The following is a 21,106-nucleotide window of genomic DNA, read 5'->3' on the forward strand; positions in this document are numbered from 1 at the left end:
CGGTATTCGTTGAGCTGTGTACATTAAAACTCATGGGTCAAAGGATGACAACATGCACCAACTAAAAATTGCTATATCTGAACAACTAAAAAACATAAACTTAAGCATGAAAAAATTGCAAGATATGACCAACTAAAAATCATAAACCCGGGCATTAAAGAAAGCAAGACCAGAACAGCTAAAAATCATGAACTTGTGCATGAAGAACATGCCTCTGAACAACTAAAAAGTCATGAACTTAAGCACCAAAAAATTGCAAGATCTGAACAATTGCAGCACCTTAGCCACAGAGCGAGCAAGTAATGGCAGCGTCCAACGGGGGGGTGAAAGCGGCTGGAAGAAGACCGTCATCCGCCGGATCGAGCAGGACGATGCCACGCACGTCTGCTTCTCCAAGGGCTGCGTGGGGTTCTTCAGCAAGGCGAGCGATCTAGCGGTCCTGACCGGCACCCAGGTGGCCGCTCTCACCTTCTCGCCCGGTGGCAATGCCTTCTCCTTCGGCCACCCCTCTGTCGACACCGTCGTGGAACGCTTCCTGGTGGGGAAGGGTGCCGGGGCTGGCGCGAGGGAGGAGGGTGCTGCCAGTGATGATCAGAAGATGGAGAAGCGGCACCAGGAGTTTGACGAGATGCGCACGGACCTATCCGAGGTGAAGAAGCGGACCGAGCGCGAGGAGGTCACCGCGAATGAGCGTGACACAGGGGAGCCGATAGCAGCTTGGGTTGACCCGAATGTGCGCGACATGGGGGACGAGGACATGGTGGCCTTCTTCGCCGCGCTGATGCAGGTGAAGGACATCGTCTCCGAACGCGCCAACCAGGTTCTCTTGCGCGTGGACGTGAGCCGCATGAAGGAGGTGGCCCCGCCGCTGCCGCTCCAGCTCTTCGGTGGCAGTACTTTGTGTTGGGGAACATAGTAATTTCAAAAAAAATCCTACGCACAAGCAAGATCATGGTGATGCATAGCAACGAGAGGGGAGAGTGTTGTCTACGTACCCTCGTAGACCGACAGCGGAAGCGTTATAACAACACGGTTGATGTAGTCGTACATCTTCACGGCCCGACCGATCAAGCACCGAAACTATGGCACCTCCGAGTTCTAACACACGTTCAGCTCGATGATGATCCCCGAACTCCGATCCAGCAACGTGTCGGAGAAGAGTTCCGTCAGCACGACGGCGTGGTGACGATCTTGATGTTCTACCGTCGCAGGGCTTCACCTAAGCACCGCTACAATATTATCGAGGATTATGGTGGAGGGGGGCACCGCACACAGCTAAAAAAACGATCACGAGGATCAACGTGTGTGTCTAGAGGTGCCCCCTGCCCCCGTATATAAAGGAGCAAGGGAGGAGGAGGCCGGCCCTAGGAGGGGGCGCGCCAAGTGTGGAGTCCTACTAGGACTCCCTAGTCCTAGTAGGATTCCAGCTCCCATATGGAATAGGAAAAGAGGAAGGGAAAAGGAGAAGGAAGGAAGGGGGCGCCCCCCTTCCCTAGTCCAATTCGGACGAGACCAAGGGGAGGGGTGCGGCCACCCTTGAGGCCTTTTTTCTTCTTTCCCGTATGGCCCAATAAGGCCCAATACGTATTCCCGTAATTCTCCGGTACTCTGAAAAATACCCGAATTACTCGGAACCTTTCCGATGTCCGAATATACTCGTCCAATATATCGATCTTTACGTCTCGACCATTTCGAGACTCCTCGTCATGTCCCCGGTCTCATCCGGGACTCCGAACTCCTTTGGTACATCAAAACTCATAAACTCATAATATAACTGTCATCGAAACCTTAAGCGTGCGGACCCTACGGGTTCGAGAACAATGTAGACATGACCGAGACACGTCTCCAGTCAATAACCAATAGCGGAACTTGGATGCTCATATTGGCTCCCACATATTCTACGAAGATCTTTATCGGTTAGACCGCATAACAACATATGTTGTTCCCTTTGTCATCGGTATGTTACTTGCCCGAGATTCGATCGTCGGTATCTTAATACGTAGTTCAATCTCGTTACCGGCAAGTCTCTTTACTCGTTCCGTAATACATCATCTCACAATTAACTCATTAGTTGCAATGTTTGCAAGGCTTATGTGATGTGCATTACCGAGAGGGCCCCAGAGATACCTCTCCGACAATCGGAGTGACAAATCCTAATCTCGAAATACGCCAACCCAACATCTACCTTTGGAGACACCTGTAGAGCTCCTTTATAATCACTCAGTTACGTTGTGACGTTTGGTAGCACACAAAGTGTTCCTCTGGCAAATGGGAGTTGCATAATCTCATAGTCATAGGAACATGTGTAAGTCATGAAGAAAGCAATAGCAACATACTAAACGATCGGGTGCTAAGCTAATGGAATGGGTCATGTCAATCACATCATTCTTCTAATGATGTGATCCCGTTAATCAAATAACAACTCTTTTGTTCATGGTTAGGAAACATAATCATCTTCGATAAACGAGCTAGTCAAGTAGAGGCATACTAGTGACACTCTGTTTGTCTATGTATTCACACATTGTATTATGTTTCCGGTTAATACAATTCTAGCATGAATAATAAACATTTATCATGATATAAGGAAATAAATAATAACTTTATTATTGCCTCTAGGGCATATTTCCTTCAGTCTCCCACTTGCATTAGAGTCAATAATCTAGTTCACATCGCCATGTGATTCAACACTAATAGTTCACATCACCATGTGATTAACACCCATAGTTCATATCGTCATGTGACCTATACCCAAAGGGTTTACTAGAGTCAATAATCTAGTTCACATTGTTTATGTGATTAACACCCAAAGAGTACTAAGGTGTGATCATGTTTTGCTTGTGAGATAATATTAGTCAACGGGTCTGTCACATACAGATCCATAAGTATTTTGCGAATTCCATGTCTACAATGCTCTGCACGGAGCTACTCTAGCTAATTGCTCCCACTTTCAATATGTATCTAGATCGAGACTTAGAGTCATCCAGATCTGTGTCAAAACTTGCATCGACGTAACTTTTTACGATGAACCTTTTGTCACCTCCATAATTGAGAAATATTTCCTTATTCCACTAAGGATAATTATGACCGCTGTCTAGTAATCTACTCTTAGATCACTATTGTACTCCCTTGCTTAACACAGTGTAGGGTATACAATAGATCTGGTACACAGCATGGCAAACTTTATAGAACCTATGGCTGAGGCATAGGGAATGACTTTCATTCTCTTTCTATCTTCTGCTGTGGTCGGGCTTTGAGTCTTACTCAATTTCACACCTTGTAACACAGGCAAGAACTCTTTCTTTGACTATTCCATTTTTGAACTACTTCAAAATATTGTCAAGGTATGTACTCATTGAAAAAACTTATCAAGCGTCTTGATCTATCTCTATAGATCTTGATGCTTAATATGTAAGCAGCTTCACCGAGGTCTTTCTTTGAAAAAATTCTTTCAAAATACTCCTTTATGCTTTGCAGAATAATTCTACATTATTTCCGATCAACAATATGTCATTCACATATACTTATCAGAAATGTTGTAGTGCTCCCACTCACTTTCTTGTAAATACAGACTTCACCGCAAGTCAGTATAAAACTATATGCTTTGATCATACTATCAAAGCGTTTATTCCAACTCCGAGAGGCTTGCACCAGTCCATAAATGGATCGCTGGAGATTGCACACTTTGTTAGCTCCTTTTGGATCGACAAAACCTTCCGGCTGCATCATATACAACTCTTCTTCCAGAAATCCATTCAGGAATGCAGTTTTGACATCCATTTGCTCGATTTCATAAAATGCGGCAATTGCTAACATGATTCGGACAGACTTAAGCATAGATACGAGTGAGAAACTCTCATCGTAGTCAACACCTTGAACTTGTCGAAAACCTTTTTGCGACAATTCTAGCTTTGTAGATAGTAACACTACTATCAGCGTCCGTCTTCCTCTTGAAGATCCATTTAATCTCAATAGCTTGCCGATCATTGGGCAAGTCAATCAAAGTCCATACTTTGTTCTCATACATGGATCTCATCTCAGATTTCATGGCCTCAAGCCATTTCGCGGAATCTGGGCTCATCATCGCTTCCTCATAATTCGTAGGCTCGTCATGGTCAAGTAACATGACCTCCAGAACTGGATTACCGTACCACTCTGGTGCGGATCTCACTCTGGTTTACCTACGAGCTTCGGTAGTAACTTGATCTGAAGTTACATGATCATCATCATTAGCTTCCTCACTAATCGGTCTAGTAGTCACAGGAATAGATTTCTGTGATGAACTACTTTCCAATAAGGGAGCAGGTACAGTTACCTCATCAAGTTCTACTTTCCTCCCACTCACTTCTTTCGAGAGAAACTCCTTCTCTAGAAAGGATCCATTCTCAGCAAAGAATATCTTGCCTTCGGATCTGTGATAGAAGGTGTACCCAACAATTTCTTTTGGGTATCCTATGAAGACGCACTTCTCCGATTTGGGTTTGAGCTTATCAGGTTGAAACATTTTCACATAAGCATTGCAACCTCAAACTTTAAGAAACGACAACTTTGGTTTCTTGCCAAACCACAGTTTAGATTGTGTCATCTCAACGGACTTAGATGGTGACTTAGATGGTGCCCTTTTAAACGTGAATGCATCTGTCTTTAATGCATAACCCCAAAACGATATTGGTAGATCGGTAAGAGACGTCATAGATCGCATCATATCTAATAAAGTACGGTTATGACGTTCGGACACACCATTATGCTGTGGTGTTCCAGGTGGCGTGAGTAGTGAGACTATTTCACATTGTTTTTAACTAAAGGCCAAACTCGTAACTCAAATATTTTATTTCTGCTATCATATCGTAGATACTTTCATTTTTGTTACGATGATTCTTCACTTCACTCTGAATTTTTTTGAACTTTTCAAATGTTTCAGACTTGTGTTTCATCAAGTAGATATACTCATATCTGCTCAAATCATCTGTGAAGATCAGAAAATAATGATACCTGCCATGAGCCTCAATATTCATCGGACCACATACATTAGTATGTATGATTTCCAATAAATCTGTTGCACGCTCCATTGTACTGGAGGACGGAGTCTTAGTCATCTTGCCCATGAGGCATGGTTCGCAAGCATCAACTGATTCATAATCAAGTGATTCCAAAAGCCCATCAGTATGGATTTTCTTCATGCGCTTTACACCAATATGACCTAAACGGTAGTGCCACAAATAAATTGCACCATCATTATTAACTTTGCATCTTTTGATTTCAATATTATGAATATGTGTATCACTATGATCGAGATCCAACGAACCATTTTCATTGGGTGTGTAACCATATAAGGTTTTATTCATGTAAACAGAACAACAATTTATTCTCTTACTTAAATGAATAACTGTATTGCAATAAACATGATCAAATCACATTCATGCTCAGCGCAAACACCAAATAATACTTATTTAGGTTCAACACTAATCCCAAAAGTATAGGGAGTGTGCGATGATGATCATATCAATCTTGGAACCACTTCCAACACACATCGTCACTTCACCCTTAACTAGTCTCTGTTTATTCTGCAACTCCCGTTTCGAGTTACTAATCTTAGCAACTGAACTAGTATCAAATACTGAGGGGTTGTTATAAACACTAGTAAAGTAAACATCAATAACCTGTATATCAAATATACTTATGTTCACTTTGCCATCCTTCTTATCCGCCAATCACTTGGGATAGTTCCGCTTCCAGTGACTAGTCCCTTTGCAGTAAAAGCACTCAGTTTCAGGCTTAGGTCCAGACTTGGGTTTTTCACTTGAGCAGCAACTTGCTTGCTATTCTTCTTGAAGTTCCCCTTTCTTCCCTTTGCCCTTTTCTTGAAACTAGTGATCTTGTCAACCATCAACACTTGATGTTTTTCTCGATTTCTACCTTCGTCAATTTCAGCATTATGAAGAGCTTGGGAATCGTTTCCGTTATCCCTTGCATATCATAGTTCATCACGAAGTTCTACTAACTTGGTGATGGTGACTAGAGAATTCTGTCAATCACTATTTTATCTGGAAGATTAACTCCCACTTGATTCAAGCAATTGTAGTACCCAGACAATCTGAGCACATGCTCACTAGTTGAGCGATTCTCCTCCATCTTTTAGCTATAGAACTTGTTGGAGACTTCATATCTCTCAACTCGGATATTTGCTTGAAATATTAACTTCAACTCCTGGAACATCTCATATAGTCCATGACGTTCAAAACGTCTTTGAAGTCCCGATTCTAAGCAGTTAAGCATGGTGCACTAAACTATCAAGTAGTCATCATATTGAGCTAGCCAAACGTTTATAACATATACATCTGCTCCTGCAATAGGTCTGTCATCTAGCGGTGCATCAAGGACATAATTCTTCTGTGCAGCAATGAGGATAAACCTCAGATCATGGATCCAATCCGCATCATTGCCACTAACATCTTTCAACACAATTTTCTCTAGGAACATATCAAAATAAACATATGAAAGCAATAACGCGAGCTATTGATCTACAACATAGATATGCTAATACTACTAGGACTAAGTTCATGATAAATTAAAGTTCAATTAATCATATTACTTAAGAACTCCCACTTAGATAGACATCCCTCTAATCCTGTAAGTGATCACGTGATCCAAATCAACTAAACCATGTCCGATCATCACGTGAGATGGAGTAGTTTTCAATGGTGAACATCACTATGTTGATCATATCTACTATATGATTCATGTTCGACCTTTTGGTCTCCGTGTTCCGAGGCCATATCTGTATATGCTAGGCTCGTTAAGTTTAACCTGAGTATTCCGTGTGTGCAACTATTTTGCACCCGTTGTATTTGAACGTAGAGCCTATCACACCCGATCATCACGTGGTGTCTCAGCACGAAGAACTTTCGCAACGGTGCATACTCAGGGAGAACACTTCTTGATAATTATTGAGAGATCATCTTAAAATGCTACCGTCAAACTAAGCAATATAAGATGTATAAAAGATAAACATCATATGCAATCAAAATATGTGACATAACATGGCCATCATCATCTTGCGCCTTTGATCTCCATCTCCAAAGTACTGTCATGATCTCTATCGTTACCAGCATGACACCATGATCTCCATCATCTTGATCTATATCAATGTGTCGTCACGTGGTCGTCTCGCCAACAATTGCTCTTGCAACTATTGCTATCGCATAGCGATAAAGTAAAGCAATTATTGGGCGCCTGCATCTTATGCAATAGAGAGACAACCATAAGGCTTTTGCCAGTTGCCGATAACTTCAACAAAACATGATTATATCATACAAAAACTTATATCTCATCACGTCTTGACCATATCACATCATAACATGCCCTACAAAAACAAGTTAGACGTCCTCTACTTTGTTGTTGCAAGTTTTACGTGGCTACTACTGGGCTTAGTAAGAACCGTACTTACCTCCGCATCAAAACCACAACGATAGTTTGTCAAGTTGGTGCTGTTTTAACCTTCGCAAGGACCGAGCATAGCCACACTCGGTTCAACTAAAGTTGGAGAAACTGACACCCGCCAGCCACCTGTGTGCAAAGCACGTCGGTAGAACCAGTCTCGCGTAAGCGTACGCGTAATGTCGGTCCGGGCCGCTTCATCCAACAATACCGCTGAACCAAAGTATGACATGCTGGTAAGCAGTATGACTTATATCGCCCACAACTCACTTGTGTTCTACTCGTGCACAACATCAACGCATAAAACCTAGGCTCGGATGCCACTGTTGGGGAACGTAGTAATTTCAAAAAAATTCCTACGCACACGCAAGATCATCGTGATGCATAGCAATGAGAGGGGAGAGTGTTGTCTACGTACCCTCGTAGACCGACAGCGGAAGCGTTATAACAACGCTGTTGATGTAGTCGTACGTCTTCACGGCCCGACCGATCAAGCACCAAAACTACGGCACCTCCGAGTTCTAGCACACGTTCAGCTCAATGATGATCCCCGGACTCCGATCCAGCAAAGTGTCGGGGAAGAGTTCCGTCAGCACGACGGCGTGGTGACGATCTTGATATTCTACCATCGCAGGGCTTCGCCTAAGCACCGCTACAATATTATCGAGGATTATGCTGGAGGGGGGCACCGCACATGGCTAAGAAAACGATCACGAGGATCAACTTGTGTGTCTAGAGGTGCCCCCCTGCCCCGGTATATAAAGGAGCAAGGGAGGAGGAGGCCGGCCCTAGGAGGGGGCGCGCCAAGTGTGGAGTCCTACTAGGACTCCCTAGTCCTAGTAGGATTCCACCTCCCATATGGAATAGGAAAAGAGGAAGGGAAAAGGAGAAGGAAGGAAGGTGGCGCCCCCCTTCCCTAGTCCAATTCGGACCAGACCAAGGGGAGGGGTGCGGCCACCCTTGAGGCCCTTTTTCTTCTTTCCCGTACGGACCAATAAGGCCCAATATGTATTCCCGTAACTCTCCGGTACTCCGAAAAATACCCGAACCACTCGACCATTTCGAGACTCCTCGTCATGTCTCCGATCTCATTCGGGACGCCGAACTCCTTCGGTACATCAAAACTCATAAACTCATAATATAACTGTCATCGAAACCTTAAGCGTGCGGACCCTACGGGTTCGAGAACAATGTAGACATGACCGAGACAGGTCTCCAGTCAATAACCAATAGCGGAACTTGGATGCTCATATTGGCTCCCACATATTCTACGAACATCTTTATCGGTCAGACCGCATAACAACATACGTTGTTCCCTTTGTCATCGGTATGTTACTTGCCCGAGATTCGATCGTCGGTATCTTAATACCTAGTTCAATCTCGTTACCGGCAAGTCTTTGGTAGCACACCTGTAGAGCTCCTTTATAATCACCCAGTTACATTATGACGTTTGGTAGCACACAAAGTGTTCCTCCGGCAAACGGGAGTTGCATAATCTCATAGTCATAGGAACATGTATAAGTCATTAAGAAAGCAATAGCAACATACTAAATGATCGGGTGCTAAGCTAATGGAATGGGTCATGTCAATCACATCATTCTTCTAATGATGTGATCCCGTTAATCAAAAAACAACTCTTTTGTTCATGGTTAGGAAACATAACTATCTTCGATTAACGAGCTAGTCAAGTAGAGGCATACTAGTGACACTCTGTTTGTCTATGTATTCACACATGTATTATGTTTCCGGTTAATACAATTCTAGCATGAATAATAAACATTAATCATGATATAAGGAAATAAATAATAACATTATAATTGCCTCTAGGGCATATTTCCTTCACTTTGGATCTCGGTAGTAGCAGGAGCATCAGATGCTGATGGCGATAAATATGTAGCAGCAGATGTTGATGGAGCTGCCTCTGGCACAGGCAGTCACCGCCGGGATGGATATGCAGGAGATGCCTCCACCGCTGGTGTTCGCCGCGGGGATGGATATGGAGGAGATGCAGATGGTGATTCCTCATCTGCTAGGGTTTGACGATGAGATGGGGATTCCTCTGTCACCTGAGATCCCTGCTGGGCTGGAGACGAACGCCGACTTCCTGTTCCCGTATTGAGAAGATGAGCTCCAAACCCCTCTCGCTCCGTTCAAGTGAAAGCATTAAACAATGGACGATAGTTCGTAAATCTGTTGTCATCTAGTTACATTGGATGCAATTTCGTCAAATTTTATGTCATTTCTTTATTATCAATAATTAATGGCTAAATATGTATTGTCCTGTCGCTGGCTGTTGGCATTTAATGAAATACAGACATCTTCTCAAATGTACTACACACGTTTGCTGGCTACAGGATTTTGAGTCAGCAATGTACTAGTGTTGAGTTCTTTTCTCAATGGACACACACGTTCAATACTAGGGATGGCTTAACATGGTAACAAGCGGACATACAATTCTCTTCAATGAAACGAAGAATCATTTTATCCATCATAATACGGACTTGACAAAGCTCGAATATATATTAGAACGGGATATAGTAGATCCAAACACTTTTAAAAAAAGGAGGATAACCTCGGCCTCATCAGTAGACCCAAACACATGCACCAAAGAGAATGCTTAATACATGCATGTAGATACCCCTCAAATTAGACTGCGGTGCATCCACAACAACATATCCAATTGTTTCGATGATATGCCAAGGATCAAACGCACGAGCTTGTGATACGTTCTCGCGGCGTCTTGGGTGGGTGGGTGGGTTATTTCTCTTTTCTCTCGTCAGTACCACTGATGCCAGATATGCTTCCGTGGATTACTGGTTTTCTATACTGGCTTATCCATATATAATCGGTCATTGTGTTAAAAGGTATAAGTCGTGCAGAACCAGACAAGGGCACCATTGTGTCAAACAGGCTACATCATGTTTAAGTGCAAGGGAATATTGCAGAAGAATTCTGATGAATATACAAGGATGAATATATTTGTTCAAAGAAAGAGATAAACATATCATGGCATTATGAAAAATAATGAACAAAACTTTTATTTATGATCAAGGATTTGATCCAGAATGAAGAAATTGTACACCCACTATCTAACTAATGTGAGCCCGGAAACTTCCTCACTGTTGGGGATATAACTATTAGGTCTGACCCGCCCAGGAGGGGCCGGGTTATACCTAAGGCGATTCATGAAGCCCAAGACAGCTCGGGAAGATGGCGGTTTAGTTCAGGGCCCAAGACCCAAAGGTGACTCAAGGCCCGTAGAGATAAACCACCGTATGTACATAACTTGCATTGTAAGGTAGGAATAGTTAGAGACCGAGTAGGTCAATGTTTTTGAGCCGGCCAGAGGAAGCCTCTGTATATAAAGGGACAACCCGGGCGGCGGTTCAGGGCAAGAAAGATCAGGTCAAGCGGATTCGGTCCCTAGTAATCGAAACATAAGCAATACCACCTCAAACTGGATTAGGCTTTTACCTTCACCGTAAGGAGCCGAACCAGTATAACCCTCGTGTTCTTTGTCCCGTTTTAACCACTTTAAGCTTCCTAGTTGCGATGTCTCCACGATTAAGTCCTTCCACTAGGACATCTGCCATGACAATTCCATGATAGTTGGCGCCCACTGTGGGGCATGCAAACGGTGGATTTGAGTGCGAGACCCACCCGGACTCAGCTCGCCATGAAGCGTGCCTTCGTGGGATGCATCCATGGAGGAGAATTTTCTGAAGGGTCTGTGTTTGGCGGTGAGACGACCGTCTAATCTAATGGTGAGTCATCCACAGGTGAGACAGATTCATTGTATCAATTGCAAGATGGTGGGCTCGGGGGCTGTTCCGATGGCAGCAGTATTCCGGACCCCTTTGAGTCGCCAAGCAGGGCAATGATCTTCATTACTGGCACGCAACCGGTCAAAACTCTACGGCTGCGGCAGCGATAACTTCCGGGTCAGCGGCGGCCGGGGCAGGAGGCCCTGCGCGCCCGCGGGCTCAAGTACTGATGGACCTCATGGATAGGATGACAGCCCTAATAACTGTCGTGGTTAACCTGGCGGATCAGGCGCAACATGATGCAGGAGTGGCATGGTTACGTGAGGAGGTAGCAAAAGCCAAGGAAAACCTAGCAGCGGAGGACATCGGGATGGCCGCAGAGCGGGAGGCTTTGGATGCTCGGGCTCAGCAGATTCAATCAAGGGCTTTCCAGCTTATGATGGATTTGAATGCATCAAATGAGGTCATGAGGAGAAGGCACCAGAAAACTCACGTCTGCCTCTGACTTATGATCCTAGAAACCTCATCTGCACACCCGGTGTAGGCCACAGCAACCCGCCGGAGGTAAACCGGGTTGCAACACCCGGGGCAGGAACGCTGGTTCGACCACGAGTGGTGGAATCTCCTCGTATGAATACTACTTCACCTCATTGTGTACCAACACCACCAGGTCATTATTCCAACCCTTTGGAAAACATGATCGCTGCGGCAGCATGATTGGCGGCTCTCCCGGCGGAGGGCCACTCTACGACGGCAATTGAAACACGAAGGGTCAGAGAACTTCTTCAGACGGCTCTGGCGCAGCAGGAGGCATATTCTTATAGTCGAGATAGGATTCATTCGACTCCTCGCCCAAGCTGGAGCCCGAGTTATAGCAGGCATATAGATTCAACAGCTGTTTCAAGCAACGCCCGACGCCATGACCAGCCGTGCGGGCATGTCCTGGCGCGTGATGGAGCTCCTAACCTGGTTGACCAGGACAGGATTCGCCAAGAGGTTGAGCGAGCGGCTCAACAGGCAGCTGAGTAGGCGGCTCAGCAGGCAGCTTACCAGTCTTTTCCGGTCTATCCGACGACTTCTCTTGAAGCAGGCATGACCACGACGACTGGAGGTGTCCCTTGCTTGGTGCTGGCGCTGCGTAATGAACGTTTGCCTAAGGATTTCAAGGGCCTCGAAAGGTGCCTAATTACACAGACGATTTACAGCCCGGGGAGTGGATTGAAAGTTATGAGATGGACATGGAACTGCTGGAGGTCAGTGATGCTACAATGGCCAAGTACTTCACCATGATGTTGGACGGGACGACCCGCACTTGGTTAAAGGGGCTGCCGCCTAATTCCATTGGTTCATGAGCAGAGTTAAAGCCCCGGTTTATTCAGAACTTCAAAGACACATGCAAGCATCCCATGACAATTGTGGATTTGACTAATTGCAAGCAAGAGAAAGGTGAGTCCACGACCCATTGGGTGCGCCGGTTCAAAGCCATAATACATTCATCTGATAAGATGGATGCCGACTCTATAGTCTTAATGTTGGAGAAAAAATGCCACTTTACGCCTCTGAAACAGAAGCTGTGGCGGCTCAAGCGTGATTGTAATGACATGGGCCAGCTAATGGCGGCTCTAGTCAAGTACGCCGACTCTGATAGTAGCAAGGATCCTGAGTCTAACTATGAGAAGACAGGAAAGGGAAAGAAGAACGGCAATGCCAAGGGTCATCAGCATAACCCAGCGAATCAAGGAGGCAATAATAAGCGTAAGGCTGACAGTAGCTCGGAGTTTGTGACTAACACCAATGCATAGGGAAACAACCAACGACGCAAGGGGAGGCTTTCAAGAATTCTAACATGTTCAACAGCAATCATGGGCCGGGCGGCGGCTCAGGTGGCGGCGGTTTTCATTGCTCGGGCGGCGGTTCAAATTCCAACTTTCAAGGCTCTCACGGAAATCAAGGTGTCTATAGTCAGCAATCTGTCCAGGGAGGTCAGCAGCAGTAGTCTGGATATCAGAGCAATCCAAAGTAGTTGAATAGTGGACAGTATCATGTGTTCACCACCAATTTGTGCAGACGGGACCAGAAGCTTCATAAGAGGGCTGTAAATGTTGTTGATCCGGCCGTCCCTCATTATTTGAGATGGTCTGAGCAACATATTATGTGGAGTAGGGAAGATCATCCTCCCCGGGTTGACAATACGGGTCACCTGGCCTTAGTGGTGGCACCTCAGGTTGGTGGATATAAATTCACTAAGGTACTCATGGACGGAGACAGTAGCATCAACATCCTCTATTATGAGACTTTCCGTCGCATGGGTTTGACTGACAGAAGTCTTAAAACGTCCAATACTGTTTTGCATGGAGTGGTGCCTGCTACCTCTTGAGCACTGCATTGGATTTTCCCGAAGAGGAGAGGATGATGCAGCAAAGTAGCATAAGTATTTCCCTCAGTTTTTGAGAACCAAGGTATCAATCCAGTAGGAGGCTACGCATGAGTCCCTCGTACCTACATAAAAACAGTAGCTCAACACAACCAACGCACTTAGGGGTTGTCAATCCCTTCACGGTCACTTATGAAAGTGAGATCTGATAGAGATGATAAATAATATTTTGGTATTTTTGGTATAGAGATGCAAAGTAAAAAGTAAAAGCAAAGTAAGAGCAAAGCAATAATAAAGTGATGGAGATTGATATGATGAGAAATAGACCCGGGGGCCATAGGTTTCACTAGTGGCTTCTCTCAAGAGCATAAGTATTCTACGGTGGGTGAACAAATTACTGTTGAGCAATTGAAAGAATTGAGCATAGTTATGAGAATACCTAGGTATGATCATGTATATAGGCATCACGTCCGAGACAAGTAGACCGACTCCTGCCTGCATCTACTACTATTACTCCACTCATCGACCGCTATCCAGCATGCATCTAGAGTATTAAGTTAAAAACAGAGTAACGCCTTAAGCAAGATGACATGATGTAGAGGGATAGCTTCATGCAATATGATAAAAAACCCATCTTGTTATCCTCGATGGCAACAATACAATGCGTGCCTTGCTGCCCCTTCTGTCACTAGGAAAGGACACCGCAAGATCGAACCCAAAGCTAAGCACTTCTCCCATGGCAAGAACAACCAATCTAGTAGGCCAAACCAAACTGATAATTCGAAGAGACTTGCAAAGATAACCAATCATACATAAAAGAATTCAGAGAAGATTCAAATATTATTCATAGATAGACTTGATCATAAACCCACAATTCATCGGTCTCAACAAACACGCCGCAAAAAGAAGATTACATCGAATAGATCTCCACAAGAGAGGGGGAGAACATTGTATTGAGATCCAAAAAGAGAGAAGAAGCCATCTAGCTACTTACTATGGACCCGTAGGTATGAAGTAAACTACTCACACTTCATCGGAGGGGCTTGGATGATGATTTAGAAGTCCTCCGTGATCGATGACCCCTCCGGCGTAGCTTCGAAACAGGCCCCAAGATGGGATCTCGTGGATACAGAAAGTTGTGGTGGTGGAATTAGGTTTTGGCTCCGTCCCTGATCGTTTAGGGATACGTGGATATATATGGGAGGAAGAAGTACGTCGGTGGAGCTTCGAGGGGCCCACGAGGCAGGGGGCGCACCCTAGGGGGCGCCCTCCACCCTCGTGACCGCCTCATGGCTTTCTTGACGGAGGGTCCAAGTCTCCTGGATCTTAACTGATGAGAAAATCACGTTTCCGAAGGTTTCATTCCGTTTGGACTCCGTTTAATATTTTGTTTCTCCGAAACACTGAAATAGGCAAAAAAACAGCAATTTTGGGCTGGGCCTCCGGTTAATAGGTTAGTCCCAAAAATAATATAAAAGTGGAAAATAAAGCCCAATATAGTCCAAAACAGTAGATAATATAGCATGGAGCAATCAAAAATTACAGATACGTTGGAGACGTATCAAGCATCCCCAAGCTTAATTCCCGCTCGTCCTCGAGTAGGTAAATGATAAAAATAGAATTTGTGATGCGGAGTGCTACTTGGCATAATTTTAATGTAATTCTTCTTAATTGTGGTATGAATATTCAGATCCGAAAGATTCAAGACAAAAGTTCATATTGACATAAAAATGATAATACTTCAAGCATACTAACTAAGCAATTATGTCTTCTCAAAATAACATGGCCAAAGAAAGTTCATCCCTACAAAATCATATAGTTTAGTCATGTTTCATTTTCGTCACACAAGAATGCTCTCATCATGCACAACCCCGATGACAAGCCAAGCAATTGTTTCATACTTTAGAAATCTCAAACCTATAAACTTTCACGCAATATATGAGCGTGAGCCATGGACATAGCACTATGGGTGGAACAAAATATAATGAGGGGGGTTATGTGGAGAAGACAAAAAAGAAGATAGTCTCACATCAATGAGGCTAATCAATGGGCTATGGAGATGCCCACCGATTGATGTTAATGCAAGGAGTAGGGATTGCCATGCAACGGATGCACTAGAGCTATAAATGTATGAAACCTCAACAAAAGAAACTAAGTGGGTGTCCATCCAACTTGCCTGCTCATGAAGACCTAGGGAACTTGAGGAGGCCCATTGTTGAAATATACAAGCCATGTTCTATAATGAAAAATTCCCACTAGTATATGAAAGTGATAACATGAGAGACTCTCTACTATGAAGATCATGGTGCTACTTTGAAGCACAAGTGTGGTAAAAGGATAGTAACATTGTCCGTTCTCTCTTTTTCTTTCATTTATTTTGGGGGCCTTCTCTTTTTTATGGTCTTTCTCTTTTTTTGGCCTTTTCTTTTTATGGCCTTTTTCTCACTTGGGACAATGCGCTAATAATGATGAGCATCACACTTATATTTATTTACAACTCAATGATTACAACTCGATACTAGAACAAAGATGACTCTATATGAATACCTCCAGCGGTGTACCGGGATATGCCATGATCCAAGAGTGACATGTAAGAAAGAATTATGAGCGGTGGCTTTGCCACAAATACTATGTCAACTACATGATCATGCTAAGCAATATGACAATGATGAATGTGTCATGATGAACGGAATGATGGAAAGTTGCATGGAAATATATCTCGGAATGGCTATGGAAATGCCATAATAGGTAGGTATGGTGGCTGTTTTGAGGAAGATATAATGAGGTTTATGTGTGAAAGAGCATATCATATCACGGGGTTTGGATGCACCGGCAAAGTTTGCGCCAACTCTCAATGTGAGAAAGGGCAATGCACGGTACCGAAGAGGCTAGCAAGGATGGAAGGGTCAGAGTGCGTATAATCCATGGACTCAACACTAGTCATAAAGAACTCACATACTTATTGCAAAAATCTACAAGTCATCAAAAACCTCGGCACTAAGCACATGCTCCTAGGGGGATATATTGGTAGGAAAAGACTATTGCTCGTCCCCGACCGCCACTCATAAGGAAGACAATCAAATAACACCTCATATTTCAAATTTGTTGCATAACGTTTACCATACGTGCATGCCACCGGACATGCAAACTTCAACAGAAGTATTTCTCAATTTCACAACTACTCAACTAGCATGACTTTGATATTATTGCCTCCATATCTCAAAACAATCATCAAGCATCAAACTTTTCTTAGTATTCAACACACTCATAAGAAAGTTTTATTATTAATCTTGCATAGCAAGCATATTATGATTTTAAGCAAATTATCACACTATTAAGATTCTCAAAATAATCTAAGTGAAGCATGAGAGATCAATAGTTTCTATAAAACAAATCCACCACCGTGCTCTAAAAGATATAAGTGAAGTACTAGAGCAAAACTATAAAGCTCAAAAGATATAAGTGAAGCACATAGAGTATTCTATCAAATTCCAAATCATGTATGGCTCTCTCAAAAGGTGTGTACAGCAAGGATGATTGTGGTAGACTAACAAGCAAAGACTCAAATCATAAAAGATCATGCTTATTTTTCTAAACTGAAACATGAACTAAAACACATTATTCCTGAAAAAAATCATAATTTTGGAAAATGGTCATGACTTTTATAAAAAAAATTAAAAAAATACCATGAATATTTTATTAATGTGTAAATTAAACTTGCCGACAACCCTGCTCCCACCACTAATTGCAATCTCGCTGCAGGCATGGAGTTGCATGTCGAGCGCGGACTTCCAACTAGGACAAAAAGCGGTCGGACCTAGTTGTGTGTCGTGGGTGGACTTGCAGCTCAGACAAAAATGGGTCGGGCCCCATTTACAGCTAACCTTTCCATTAATAATATGATAGATACTATGATAATGGAGAACTCAAGGAGATGGGTCTTACATCGACCTGGCTTGATTTATTTAGAATAATACTATAAATGTGGCAAGAAACTATTAGATTTCATGCGAAGTTAGACTTTGATTATGTGCGCATTTGTCTTTCTCTCCTCGGTAGGGAAAGCTAGCATGCCCCTGCATAACGACAACGAACTCCTGCAGCGGCGCCATCTCCATGAGCATATGCATCACCATCACTGCGGGGAATTCACGCGGCGGCGGCGGCGTGGCCATTAGCCCCTATTGTATGTTCACCTTGGTGGCCAAACCGGGAGGAGGAGGCATCACCGTAAGCATCTGGTGCATGTCCACTCCTGGGGGCTAAGCCCGGCATTTGAGGCATCAAACTCAAAGGTGGTGGCACCGAAGAGATGGAGCGGTGGCCGCGGAGGCGGGGGCACCAGGAGCTTAAGGAAGATATCGATGTGGTAGGCCTCCACGAGAACCTGGTTGACACGTCCGGAGACAGCAGCCAATACATGCATGACTGCAGCGACGAAGGCCGCCATGTCCTCATAACCCATGTCGTGCATATCAGGGCCGAGCCACGCGGCAATCTGGTCCCCCGTGGCGCGCTCCTTGGTCAGGGTCTCGTGCGCGCGCTTCTTCTACTTCTTCCTCTCTGCCAGCTCTGTGCGCATCTCGCCATGCTGCCGGTGCAGCATCTGCAACACGTTGTTGGCGGCGGAGACTTGAAGCTCTGCACCGTCCCCCGCATGACGTGGTTGTCGACGGCGTCAAAGGATGAATGGCCATAGGAGAAGGCCTTGCAGCGAGGCGAGAAGATGACAGCGCCCCACTTGGGCACCGGAAAGCTGTTGGCCCGAACTAGCGAGTAGCTAGTTGTCTGAGGATCAACCAAGTCTAAACTACAGCTAGTGTAAACTAGCAGAGCACACGGTGCTGGTCCCACACACACTAGTAGTGAAGCTGGTACACTCACGAGTAGAGGAGGAAACTAAAGTGGCTTGTTGCCTGGTATTTGATCGGAATGGAATGCTTACAACCGGCGGGGGTGAAGCTCCTTTTATAGCTAAGTGAACCGACCTAGTACTGGGATATTTTTGTAGCTGTGACGTGAGCACATATGTCACAGCCTACTACCTACACTAGTAAGCTAGCTATTATCTTGCTAAGTAACAGCTGCTGCTGCTGCCGACATGCAACTATGCATGCATCTTGTAAATGCTGCTGACCAAGGTTGACTCAACATTCTCTCCCTCAACCTTGTCGAAGGAGCTTGGTGTCGATGATCCCGATCTTGTCGCGCAGATCCTGGAACCGGACGCGGCCAAGTGCCTTCGTCAGGATGTCCGCCTTCTGCTCACCAGTTCGGATGAACTCCACGATCACCGAGCCTTTCTCGATGCAGTCACGTATGAAGTGATAGCGGAGATCGATGTGTTTGCTGCGGTCGTGAAGCACTAGATTCTTGCAGAGCGAAATCGCCGACTTGTTGTCGACGAAGATGAGCGCAGGGGCGGTGTCCTGATTCAGCATCTCGCTAAGAAGGCGAGCAAGCCAAATGCCTTGACAGGCCGTTGTAGCTGCCACGATGTACTCCGCCTCACACGAAGATACGGCGACAACCTTGTGCCTCACCGATTGCCAGCTGACGGGACTATTCCCGAGAAGGAATAGTATGCCCGAGGTGCTCTTTCGAGAATCCACATCACCAGCATGGTCGGAGTTGCTGTATCCGACCAAGCTCTCGTCGTCGCCACGACGATACACGCATCCATGCGTGAGCGTACCCGCGATGTACCAGAGCAGGTGCTTGACGGCAGCGAGGTGATAGCTTGCCAAGGCTTCTGTGAACCTACTCACGTATCCGACAACGAACATGATGTACGGTCGGGTGTCCACGAGATACCTGAGGCTCCCAATGATGTTGCGGTAGAGCGTAGCATCCACCGCCTTCACGGAGCTATCCTTGCTGAGTTTCAGTGGTGCCTCCATTGGAGCATGCACAGCATAGCAGTCCTTCATGCTTGCTCGCTCGAGCATCTTGGTGGCGTAGGCCGTCTGCGTGATCGTGATGCAACAACCCTCCTGGTTCACCTCCAGCCCGAGGTAGGATCGGAGCAGCCCAAGGTCACTCATACTGAAGAGACGATGCATCTCTCCCTTGAAGCGTTGAACCTCTTCAGGCTCTGCCCCGACGATGACCAAGTCGTCGACGTAGATGCCGATGATGAGAAGCGTGTTCGCGGTGCCACGCGAGTAGACGCCGTACTCAGAAGCTCTGTGTGAGAACCCAAGAGATGCGAGACTTGCATCGAGCTTCGCTTTCCACGCCCTTGGGGCTTGCCGGAGTCCATACAGAGCCTTGTGTAGTCGATACACGCCCTGCTCGTGGCCCTTGGCAATGAACCCGAGTGGCTGGGAGACATACACATCCTCATTAAGGTCGCCGTTGAGAAACGCCGACTTGACATCCATGTGGTGTACCTCCCACCCGCGGTGAGCAGCCACGGCAAGGATGAGCCGCACGGACTCCAGCCTTGCCACCGGAGTGAAGACTTCCTGAAAGTCCACTCCCTCACGCTGCACATAGCCCTTTGCGCCGAGGCACGCCTTGTGCTTGACAATGGCACCGTGCTCGTCCTTCGTCAGCTTGAACACCCACTTGATCCCGATGGCTTGGTGCCCAGCAGGCAGTGTGGTGAGTGTCCAAGTGGTGTTGTCATTGATCGACGCCATCTCGTCCAGCATCGCGTGGCGCCAGCAATCCTCTTGCTCGGCCTCCGTGAATGTGGTCGGCTCCTCGCTGGCCATCAGATGCAGGACCTCATCGTCATCAACGTCCTCATCCTCGGGGTGTTGCGGTGTTGCCGCAGCCTCGCCAAGGAGATCCCCCATGCGCCGAAACCTGTGGGGTGCGCCAACGCTGTCTTTGGTGTCGAACAGCTCTGACCTCGCCGTTGGCGGGGTTGCGAACTGCCTCCCGGGACCCACCTTGCTTGACATCGGGGTGTCCGGGGACACCGTACCCGGGGACGGTGTTCTTGGGGTTGTGGTTCCTGGATCCACACCTCCCGGGCTTCCCGGGGTGTCACTTCCCGGGGTCCTAGAGTACATCGGGTACTCCATGGTGAAGGAGCTGCTTGCCGGGGCCTCCCCCGACGCCTCCCAAGTCCATCGCGTGTCTTCGTCGAAGATGGCGTCGCGCGAGACATGCACACGCTTTGAGATGGGTTCGTACATCTTGTATGCCTTAGAGCCCGTCTCGTAGCCCATAAACACCATTGGGGTGCTCCTATCGTCGAGCTTCTTCAGCTGTGGGCGCACCGTCTTGACATGCCCGATGCAGCCAAAGGTGCGGAGGAAGCGTACATCGGGCTTCCTCCCGTACCACGCCTCATAAGGTGTCTTGTCATTGACGCTCCTTGTGAAGGAGCGGTTGAGGATGAAGACAGTCGTGAGCGCGGCCTTCCCCCAATATGTGCTCGGCACCTGCTTTGCCTTAAGCAAGCAGCGTGCCATCCCGAGCATAGTTTGGTTCCTCCGCTCGACGATGCCGTTCTGCTACAACGAGTAAGGGGCTGTGAGGTGACGTTGCACCCCTTTATCGGCGCAGTGCTTGTAGAATG

The 21,106-nt window shown here is 45.9% G+C and overlaps 1 protein-coding gene across 1 annotated transcript; it reads left to right on the forward strand.

The window, feature by feature from the left end:
• The first annotated feature begins 232 nt into the window (after positions 1 to 232).
• On the forward strand, positions 233 to 9,553 carry LOC123057382 (agamous-like MADS-box protein AGL23). The gene is made up of 2 exons (XM_044480386.1): positions 233 to 856; positions 9,332 to 9,553. The coding sequence occupies exons 1-2, from the start codon at positions 233 to 235 to the stop codon at positions 9,551 to 9,553; spliced, it is 846 nt and encodes a 281-aa protein (XP_044336321.1).
• Positions 9,554 to 21,106: the final 11,553 nt, after the last annotated feature.

Source organism: Triticum aestivum, chromosome 3A (assembly GCF_018294505.1).
Source record: "Triticum aestivum cultivar Chinese Spring chromosome 3A, IWGSC CS RefSeq v2.1, whole genome shotgun sequence".
Lineage (NCBI taxonomy): Eukaryota > Viridiplantae > Streptophyta > Magnoliopsida > Poales > Poaceae > Triticum > Triticum aestivum.